General features: G+C 47.7%; 1 protein-coding gene across 1 annotated transcript; it reads left to right on the top strand.

The window, feature by feature from the left end:
- Positions 1 to 4,453: 4,453 nt before the first annotated feature.
- dusp4 (dual specificity phosphatase 4) lies at positions 4,454 to 9,460 on the top strand (the record flags this gene model as incomplete). The annotated part of the gene is made up of 4 exons (XM_080017731.1): positions 4,454 to 4,844; positions 5,978 to 6,096; positions 8,023 to 8,242; positions 9,051 to 9,460. 4 exons carry the CDS (start codon positions 4,454 to 4,456, stop codon positions 9,458 to 9,460), a joined length of 1,140 nt encoding a protein of 379 aa, XP_079873857.1.
- Between the last annotated feature and the right edge of the window lie 1,839 nt (positions 9,461 to 11,299).

Below are 11,299 nucleotides of genomic sequence, written 5' to 3'. Positions count from 1 at the left end.
CTGGACCAGACTGGACTGGACTGGTCCTGACAGGACTGGACAGGACTGGACCGGACTGAACCAGAATGGACTGGACCAGACTGGACTGGACCAGACTGGACTGGACCGAACCAGATCCGTGGACCTTTAGTGTGTCCATGCCTTGAGCTGGTAAATTATCTGGGGTTTAATTTTTGAAGTTATACTTTTTGGCAATTTTGCCATTATTTCAGAGCAGAGAGCTCTGAAATAACACAAACCCGATCGGACCCGGTTAATTCATCCTGACCTCCGTTTGTCACTGACCATGTAAAAAAAACAAATACATCCACCTGTTTTGTCCCCTGAGAGCTTACAGAAGCGACCCGGTGCAGGGCGGAGGTGTAGGAGACCCAGATCCGGGTCAGGGAAGTTCTGGATTCAAACCCACCCAAAAATAAAAAATTGCTCCTAAAACACTGTTTTTACATCCTCTTAATGTGGGATGAAATGGAAGTGGCTCAGAATAACACCAGTTAGTCTGGTTCACTTGGACCCGTGAAGACCTCTAGTCACCCCCAAGACCTCTAGTGACCCCTGGTTGCTCATGTGCTTGAGCAACTAGGTTGCCCCGTAAAAAAACAAAACATTAAATACTCAGAAACAGCAGATACTGGAGTCGGCCTTCGAAGACACAGTTCTACAACAGAGGACTCTGGGATTCCAGTTGTCTCCGGTCCACCAGAGGTTTTCCAGTGTTCCCAGTGCTACCAGGGGTCTCCAGTGGTCTCAGTGGTCCCCGGTATTCTCCAATGGTCTCCAATGGTCTCCAATGGTCCCCAGTGGTCCCCAGTGGTCTCCAGTGGTCTCCAGTGGTCCCCAATGGTCTCCAATGGTCCCTAGTGGTCTCAGTGGTCTCAGTGGTCTCCAGCGGTGGTTTACTATATCAGGGATGACATCCTTACCCTGACGTTTTGTCCCCGCTGTGGGAACGGAACAGAAGGATGCTGTGCGCGGACAGGAAGTGCTGGAGAAGATACTGTACGTACCAGATAAACAAATCAAAATATTGAGGTTCTTTGAGCTCAGGAGCCTCAGCAGCTGCAGCAGCAGCTTGTCACGTGGAGGTGAATCCACATCGCTCAGATTCAAACGGAGAGACATTGTTTCACACAAGTTGAATTATTCCTCAGACAATAAGATAATATTCAAGATTATAGATTCTTTATTTGTCACATGCAGTCATACACGTACAGAAGGACGTAGGAGAGAGGTTGAGTAGAGGCAGAGTAAAGGTACAATAGAGGTGGTGTGGAGTAGAGTTAGAGAAGAGGGAGGTAGAGTTAGAAAAGAGGCAAAGTAGAGGTGGAATAAAGGTAAAGTAACGGTAGTGGTATTATAGAGGTAGAGCAGAGGTAGAATAGAGGTACAGTAGAGGTGAAGTAGAGGTACAATAGAGGTACAATAGAGGTAGAGTAGAGGTGGAGTAGAGGTACAATAGAGGTAGAGTAGAGGTACTCTACTATACTATGATTCTCTTAGATCAATGTTTTGATGTTTCAATTGACTTTTTATCAGAAGTGTACTTCCACTACACGGAATGACTAGTTCACTAAAGCTCTACTAAAGTAAATAACAAGTACAACAAGTATTTTATACTTAATTACCTTATACTTTATTTACAAAAAACAAAAAACATTGACCCCGGAATGAAGTTTATGTTTGAGATGCCAAGTGCAGATGCTAACCTCTGTTAGCTCAGCTGTAAGCAGCAGAGCGACCCCTTCCTGCTCCTCAGGAAGTGGAAACATCGGGTTACGCCCCAAAATGCCTGGATATTAAATGAGCTTCGTATTGGAGTCATATTTCATACTTCCACCGTCTGACGTTTCGGCGCGGGCGGTGGAAAGTTCCTCCCAGGCAAAGGCACAAGTCGCTATTTTTATATCATTAAATTAATTATTTAGCTATTAAACATCTGTATTTAATCCTTTGATGTGGTGATTTTTTGTTTTGAAATGTTAGCACAACACCTCAGTCGTTTCAGTCCATGTTCAGTTGATGTTGTGTTGCTGTGGAAACGAGGTGCTCGTGCTGCGCCACAAGGTGCCTCGTTCTTCTTTGCTCTTTAAAAAATTTATTTGTCATTAAATGCTGTTAACTAATACCGTGTTGCTGTTTTCCGTGGCGGCTAACGATTTGCTTTGTGTTTGGCAAGTTTTTCAATGGATTTCGTTGGAAAGTTGATGCAGCCTTGTGCCGCCAGTGGGCAAGAGGGGGCTGTGACCCCTCCGACCCCTCAGAATTTGACCCCTCATCTACCCCGCCCGCCAGTCTAAGTTTTATGTACCCTATAGAAAAACAGCAAAAACACCAAAAATATTGTGCGAGATACAACCGCCCAAGGGACGACGTGGTGAAACTCCTTCTCTGAAGCTGTGATGTGATCCAGTCCCTTCTCCCACCGAACAACCATTCAGCGCTGACACCAGTTCCACCAATAAACACTCGTTTGGACTCGACCAATGAGGACGTTCAGAACACCAACATCATGCATATTCATATGCTGCCAAGAAAATAAATTCCGGACGGTGAATCTGGACTCCCTCTTCTCCTTCTTCCTGCCGGCTGAATACAGTTATTCACTCTGGAATATGCAACTCATTAAAACACTATAGTTGCTCCGTTATTCTCCAGCTGTTGTGTGTGGATCCATTGAAACCATCAGATCCTCGTGACACAGCGGTTTGAACGACACCTCAACCCTGTTTGTAGGTCCTGTCAGTGCTGCGTTCCACATCCTTCCAGTCGGGTTGGACATATTTCAGAAATTTTCCCTGAACAATAACAATTATTTGTTACAATTATAATAATGATGATCACAATAATAACCGTAATAAAAAATCATTATGATAATAACCATAATAAAAAAATAATAACCACAATCACGAGAAAAAAGTAAAAATAATCAATAATCTATTGTTCTACTTATCTATAGAGGTAGAAAGATAGAGGGAGAAATGGGTTAGAGTGGAGATGAGATGACATCATCGCAGTCACTTTTCAACCAATCAGCCACACACACACACACACACACACACACATACATACACACACACACGCAAACACACACACACACACACACGCAAACACACGCAAACACACACACACACGCAAACACACACACACGCAAACACACACACACACACGCACACACACACACACACACGCAAACACACACACACGCAAACACACACACACACGCAAACACACACACACGCACACACACACACACACACGCAAACACACACATAAACACATTCACACACACGCAAACACACGCACAAACACATACACAAAAACAGACACGTAAACACACACGCACACACACACATGCACGCGCACACATACACACACGCACATACACACGCACGCACACGCACACACATACCTCCCTTCCGTTATTCCTTCCTTTCCTCCCTCTCTCTCCACCCCCCTGTCTCTCCCTCTCTCTCCACCCCCCTGTCTCTCCCTCTCTCTCCACCCCCTGTCTCTCCCTCTCTCTCCACCCCCCTGTCTCTCCCTCTCTCTCCACCCCCCTGTCTCTCCCTCTCTCTCCACCCCCCTGTCTCTCCCTCTCTCTCCACCCCCCTGTCTCTCCCTCTCTCTCCACCCCCCTGTCTCTCCCTCTCTCTCCACCCTCTGTCTCTCCCTCTCTCTCCACCCCCCTGTCTCTCCCTCTCTCTCCACCCTCTGTCTCTCCCTCTCTCTCCACCCCCCTGTCTCTCCCTCTCTCTCCACCCCCCTGTCTCTCCCTCTCTCTCCACCCCCCTGTCTCTCCCTCTCTCTCCTCACCTTGTGAGGCTCTTCCATTTTTTTTTACTGCAGTGCTTCACACACACACGTAATATAATATGATACAATAGAAAATAATATAATATATTATAATATTATATGATATAATATTATACAATATAACATAATGCAATATAATATAACATAACATAATATAATATAATAGAATATAATATAATAAAATATAATAAAATACAATATAATATCATATAATATAATATTTTATAATATAATACAATACAGTGTGTGAGCGTGTGCGTGTGTGTGTTTTTATGAATGAACGGCCGCGGGGGGAGGGGCAGCCACCTCCCTCTGATTGGCCAGTCGGCTGGTGACGTCACCTCCGCCGTGACGCGGTGCCGCCGCAGCGGCAGCGGACTCCATTCATAAAAACACACGGAGCCGCAGCGGGACCCGACGCGGTGGTCGTAGTACGCGCCGCGCGGTCAACACGCACCTGGACGCGCAGCGGGGCGGCGGGAACCTTCCCCCGAGAAACACCCGCGTGTTCCGCACGGAAACAAGCGAACCCTCCGTTCATCATGCGCGGATAGAACCGGGGGCTGTCCGCACTCAACGGGCGCACCGCCGCAGCGGAAAGGACGCGGAAGCCTCTATTCCCCAGACACTTCCTCCCGTGATGGGGGAGCCCTGCCCGGGCACCGAGGACCTGTGCGGCATGGACCTACCGGTCCTCAAACGGCTCCTGCGGGACGACGGGGCGCGGTGCCTGCTGCTGGACTGCCGCTCCTTCCTGGCGTTCAGCGCGGGCCACATCCGCGGCGCGGTGAACGCGCGCTGCAACAGCATCGTGCGGCGGCGCGCCAAGGGCGCCGCGCTCAGCCTGGAGCAGGTGCTGCCCGGGGACGAGGACGCGCGGCGCCGCCTGCGCTCCGGCCTCTACTCCGCCGTGGTGCTGTACGACGAGCGCACCGCGGACGCCGACGCGGTGCGGCGGGACAGCACCGTGACGCTGGTGCGGCAGGCGCTGTGCACGGAGGCGTCGGACACGGAGATCTACCTGCTGCAAGGTGTGGCTGCCGCTTATTACCGCCATGATCACAGTCCCACCTACCTGCTGAATAGAAATAGCTTGTTTTATTTCATTTCTATTACCATAGTAATATCATACTATTTCAATATCTATTTTCATATATTCTATGTACAATATGAAACACTATTTGAGTGGTATTATTAGGTAATAGTGTAAATGAAATGAACTGATAGGTTTTAGCTGGGACTGACATTCAGTCTGTTTGACTTCGATCAACAACAGCCTTTGCCCAATGACGTCATGTGAAATATAGGCCTCGTTTCACTGTTTACGATCCCAATAACAGCATGATGCATTATCGTCATCTTCGTTGATTTCATTATCTCCATTATCCTTATTATCTTAATTTCTCCTTTATCTCCATCATCGTCATGTATCTCTATTACTTTCATAATCTCCATTATCTTAATCATTATTTACATGATTCCATTTTCTCCATTATCATCATTATTTTCCTTGTTTTATTTATTTCGATGGTGTTCGTTCGCTCGATTCGACCTCCCGGCTGTGACTGCTGTGTCTGCGTTTCCACGGTGCTGCTGCAGTTGTACTGAGACGTAGACCAGGAATCACGCACAAACACACGCACGGAGCAGAGTGGATGCGGTCATGCTGAGCAGCAGCCAATCAGAAGGCCCGACTGCACAGACAGAACTTAAATATAGCCAGCTCAGCCCAAGATATTTGAGATGTTTCTTTCATTGATCATGAATAATAAAACATGTAACAGGTAGCACTCAAACGCGTACCGTTGTGCAGTAATTAGTGATATTATCGTAATCATTTATTTCTACATTATTCATCATTACAGTTTATCATCTACTCTATGTTTATGTTTATATCCACAGCCATAGCAGCCAAGCTGACTCTCCATTTATCCTGCGCATGGATTTGCTTTTTGTGTATTCTGTATATTTTTGGTGAATTTGGCGATATATGATTTTTTTATTCCTCTCACACGGTTAAAAAAAACAAAACATTTTATGCTTATTGTGCGTGCAGCAATCCTCTCCACCACAAATTCCTTCAACAGGAAAATATACCGATATTGATATTGACACTATGTGTGTATGTTTACTGTATGTAACTCATCACTGTGTTGACCCCCAGGAGGCTACGAGCGCTTCTTCACTGAGTGTCCAGAGTTGTGCCTGAGGACCAAGTCTCTGCCGTCCCTCTCCAGCCTGGACTCCTCCTGCTCCTCCTGCCGGACGCCGCACCGCGACCAGGTAGCAGCTCCGCGGAGCTCCCACCCCCCTCTCAGAGGAGAGGTCTCAGAGGAGGGTCTTAGAGTGGGGTCTCAGAGGGGGGTCTCAGAAGAGGGCTCTCAGAAGAGGGCTCTCAGAGGGGGGTCTCAGAGGAGGGTCTCGGAGGGGTGGGTCTCAGAGGAGGGTCTCGGAGGGCTGGGTCTCAGAGGAGGGTCTCAGAGGTGTGGGTCTCAGAGGAGGGTCTCGGAGGAGGGGTCTTAGAGGAGGGGGGCTCAGAGGAGGGTCTCGGATGAGGGGTCTTAGAGGAGGGGGGCTCAGAGGAGGGTCTCGGAGGAGGGGTCTTCGAGGAGGGGGGCTCAGAGGAGGGTCTCAGAGGAGGGGGGCTCAGAGGAGGGGTCTTAGAGTGTTGGCTCAGAGGAGGGGGGCTCAGAGGGGGGGCTCAGAGGAGGGGTCTGGGGAAAAGGGGAGAGAATCACGGGTCTAGGAGACAGGAGGCAAGCCAGGAGACAGGTTAGGAGACAGTCCAAATGCTTCTTGACTATGTATAAGACACAATGGGAGTTAGGAACTCAGCTAGGTGCGAGGAAACGGTCTTGATGTTAGGAGACAGTCTAGGTGTTAGGAGACACTTGTGCTATTAGACACTCTAGGTGCTAGGAAGCAGTCCGTATGTTAGGAGATGGTCTAGGTGCTAGGAGACAGCTTTGGTGCTAGGAGACATTCTAGGTACCACAAAGCAGTCAATGTGTTAGGAGATAGTCTAGGTGTGAGGAGATGGTCTAGGTGCTAGGAGACTTTAGGTCCTAGCAGGCACTCTAGGTGCAGGTTTAGGTTAGGTCTAGGTTTTAGGAGATGGTCTAGGTGCTAGGAAGCAGTCTAGGTGTTCGGAGATGGTCTAGGTGCTAGGAAGCCGTCTAGGTGCTAGGAAGCAGTCTAGGTAACACAAAGCAGTCTATGTGTTAGGAGATGGTCAAGGTGTAAGGAGATGGTCTAGGTGCTAGGAGACTTTAGGTCCTAGCAGACACTCTAGGTGCAAGGAGACAGTCTAGGTGCTAGGACACAGTCTAGATGTTAGGAGACACTCTGGTGCTATTAGACACTCTAGGTGTTAGAAGCAGTCTGGATGTTAGGAGATGGTCTAGGTGCCAGGAAGCAGTCTAGGTGCTAGGAAGTAGTCTAGGTGTTCTAGTTGCTAGGAAGCAGTCTAGGTGCTAGGAAGTAGTCTAGGTGCGAGGAGACAGTCTAGGTTCTCGGAAGCAGCCCAGGTGCTTGGAGACAGTCAAGGTGCTAGGAGCCAGTGTAGTGCAGTGGTTCCCAGCGTGGAGAGGTCTTTCGTACTGATGACTGATGCTCGTTCCGCCCTCAGTCCACGGCTGAGCCTCACACAATCGCTGCACTTCATCCAAAATTCCTAAAAAGTCCAAAGCCTCCAGCGGTGAAACGCCACCGTGTCCTACGGTGGGAAAACCAAATTCAACAAACAAAGGGAAGCCAGTCGTCCCCACGGCTCCTCAGTGTAATGTTGAACAGCCAAACTCCAAGAAGGTGTCAATCAGCGGCCACTGGGGGTGGAGCTAGCGCGTTGCAGGGATCGATCAGACCCTCCGGCCGCCCCACTTCCCGCGTCCGTCGCCGTGGTGACAGGGCTCTTAGCGCCATCGATCGCTTCCTGCCGCCGTGTCCGGCCAGAGGTCGTCAGCGGCGATGACGTAAACGGCTGATCGATCGGTCCTGATCAATATGTCCCACTGCCGGTATAGACCAATCCCTTGGAAGCGGTTCAACGTGTTTGAATCGGGGTTTTTTTTTTTCTTTGTTAAGTTGGAAAGTAAACAATCGGTGTTTACGTTCCAGAAGTAACGTTTACACTTAGACAACATACAGGTGGAGACATTTTCCTCAGTGAGTCAATTCCACTTCCTCCATCTCCCCCTGGCGGCTCTGCAGGGTGGTCCCGTGGAGATCCTGCCCTTCCTGTACCTGGGCAGCGCCCTCCACGCCTCCAGGAAGGAGGTGCTTGACGCCACGGGGATCAGTGCCTTGCTCAACGTGTCGGCAGACTGCCCCTGCCACTTCCAGGGGGACTACCAGTACAAGTGCATCCCCGTGGAGGACAACCACAAGGAGGACATCTCCTCCTGGTTCCTGGAGGCCATCCAGTTCATCGGTGGGTTCACCTGGTCATCCAGCACAAAATGAGACAAATACCAAAGACAAATACAGGACTTTTACCTTGGATGGAAAATAAGAGACAAAATGACAAGTGATTTCATACTAGTTATACAACTCGACATACTAGTTATACAACTCGACATACTAGTTATACAACTCGACATACTAGTTATAAAACTTGACATACTAGTTATAAAACTAGACATACTACAATTAGACATACCAGTTTTACAACTAGACATACTAGTTATAAAACTTGACATACTAGTTATAAAACTAGACATACTACAATTAGACATACCAGTTTTACAGCTAGACATACTAGTTATAAAACTAGACATACTAGTTCTACAACTAGACATACTAGTTCTACAACTAGACATACTAGTTATAGAACTAGACATACTAGTTCTACAACTCAACATACCAGTTCTACAATTCTACATACTAGTTATAAAACTAGACATACTAGTTATAAAACTAGACATACTAGTTCTACAACTAGACATACTAGTTCTACAGCTAGACATACTAGTTCTACAACTAGACATACTAGTTCTACAACTCAACATACCAGTTCTACAATTCTACATACTAGTTATAAAACTAGACATACTAGTTCTACAGCTAGACATACTAGTTCTACAACTAGACATACTAGTTCTACAACTAGACATACTAGTTCTACAACTAGACATACTAGTTATAGAGATGCTGCTACACAGGGACTTGCTGATTTCAGATCACGTTCCTTAGTGGACGAGGGTCAGTGTTAATGTTTTTATTTCCTCATTTCCCCCCAGACTCGGTGCGGGCCTCCAGCGGGCGGGTCCTGGTGCACTGCCAGGCAGGGATCTCGCGCTCGGCCACCATCTGCCTGGCGTACCTCATGAAGAGGAAGCGCGTGCGTCTGGATGAGGCCTTCGAGTTCGTGCGCCGCCGCCGCAGCATCATCTCGCCCAACTTCGGCTTCATGGGTCAGCTGCTGCAGTTCGAGTCCCAGCTGCTCGCCACCACGTCCTGCGCCGCCGCCGCCGCTGCCGTCAGCCCACTGCTGGGGCCCAAGTCGTCGTCCTCGTCTTCCGCGTCCACGGCGGCCGGCTCGGCGACAGCCCCGCCCGCCTCCCCGTTCATCTTCAGCTTCCCCGTCTCTGTGGTGAACTCGGCCTATCTGCACCACCACAGCCCGCTCACCACCTCTCCGGGATGCTGACGCACGGGCGGGACCCGAGTCGCAGACCTAGACGAGGCGGTGGGCGTCGGCCATTTTTGCTTGCCACGAAATGATCCCCAGACACGCACCTGGACAAAACGCCCCAGCTCTAGCGTAGCTCTATAGGGTCGGGCGGAGGGCGGGCGTGCAGTGCTGGACGACTCAACCCTTTGGAACTAAATGGCTGAGCTGCTCCCACTGAGATGACTGGCTCCACTGTGCGCGGCCGGGCTGACGGAGGAGGGCTGAAGGGGCCTCGGGACGGACTGAAGGGAGGTGGAGGTGGAGGTCAGAGGTCGTAAATGCGGTTCCCGGTACCGCTTCCTTCCTGTCGCTATGGGGAGTCGAACCGTTTGGATCAGTCACCTGAAATGAAAGCCGAGCGGCTTTTTTTCCCAATGTTTAGGTGATTGATTGGGTCTGATTCCCGGAGTTCCGAAAAATAATATGAAAATCATTTTTAAAAGCAATTCATTTTACAAATTTGAAAAAATTTAAATCTCGGTTGAATTAACAAAAAAAAAATTCTAACGATGTTTGAAATAAAAACAAAATTATGTTTTATTCTGTTTTCATATTCTCAGTAAAATTAGTACACAGAATTGATTATTTTGTCATAACATGCGGCAGGCCGCATTGAAGACTGGTAGCGGGCCGGATGCGGGCCCCGGGCCTGTTGTTGGAGACCCCCTGCTGCAAGTTATTTAAACTTTGATCGCTACTTCCTGTCGCCCAAAAATCCACCGAAAAACTCCCCGTAGCGTCTTTATATTCACTGAAACCAAAACATTGTGAGTTTTTACCTCAGTCTACAACATGAACGGAGACACACACACACACACACTGTTGCGATGGAGATGACAGGTCTTAAAAGGAGAGGAGATGGACGACACAGGAAGGAAGGATCTCTCTTCTCTCTCTCTCAGGGCAGAGCGAGAGACAGAGCGCCCAGTGACAGGTGCTTTGCTGGCTTCCTGTGTGTCACACATCCCCTTCCTCTCTCCCTGCACTGCTTCCACATTAGTTTAGAACACACACACACACACACACACACACACACACACACACTGTTGGATTTGACCACTGAAACTGTGTTAAGTTCAAATTTTGCTGCTTTTGGTTTTTAATAATAATAATAATAATAATGATGCCGGTTAAAGACCAAACAGCAGAAAATGATCCTTTTTTAAATTAGTTTCTAATACACAGCTAGAAACGCACACAGCTCCGCTCTGTGGGACTCTGCTGTGACGCAATACCATGTTTTGATTTTGGAAGGATTTGCACTTTGACCACGTTGTGATCAAGACATTCTGTGGAGAGATAGGGGGACGTTTTTTAAATTGCAATACTTTCTTAACTTTTTATCCAACCTCTTCTGTTTTTTCTACCTGTTTGGTTCCCTGCCTATCGGTCTGTCTGTCTGTCTCTATCTGCTATCTGTCTCACCCTCATGGTACAAACCCATTCAACCACCTCGTCGTCTGTTTATTCAATTAAAAAACATATTTTCTTTCATTATTTCATTGTATTTATGTATTTATTACTAATGTTCCATTGTTGAATTAAATTCTTAATAAAAAGAAATTGTTTTCTCTGTATTGAAGCATGGAGGAAATATTGATATGAATATATATAAAGGGAGGACGTATTTATACAATGTCTAACAATGGTATTACTATTACACAAATATTACAAATGAATAAATACACAATGATTGGGTGGAGGAGACACTGTTTGAATACGAAGGTTTACCTTATCTCTTGTCGCAGTGAGTTTCCACATTATTATAATTATTATTAGTAGTATTATTTCTATTCTTCATTCTTCCGAACTTTC

This window comes from Zeus faber (assembly GCF_960531495.2).
Source record: "Zeus faber genome assembly, chromosome: 17".
Taxonomy (NCBI): domain Eukaryota; kingdom Metazoa; phylum Chordata; class Actinopteri; order Zeiformes; family Zeidae; genus Zeus; species Zeus faber.
This window is presented reverse-complemented; position numbering and strand designations above follow the sequence as displayed.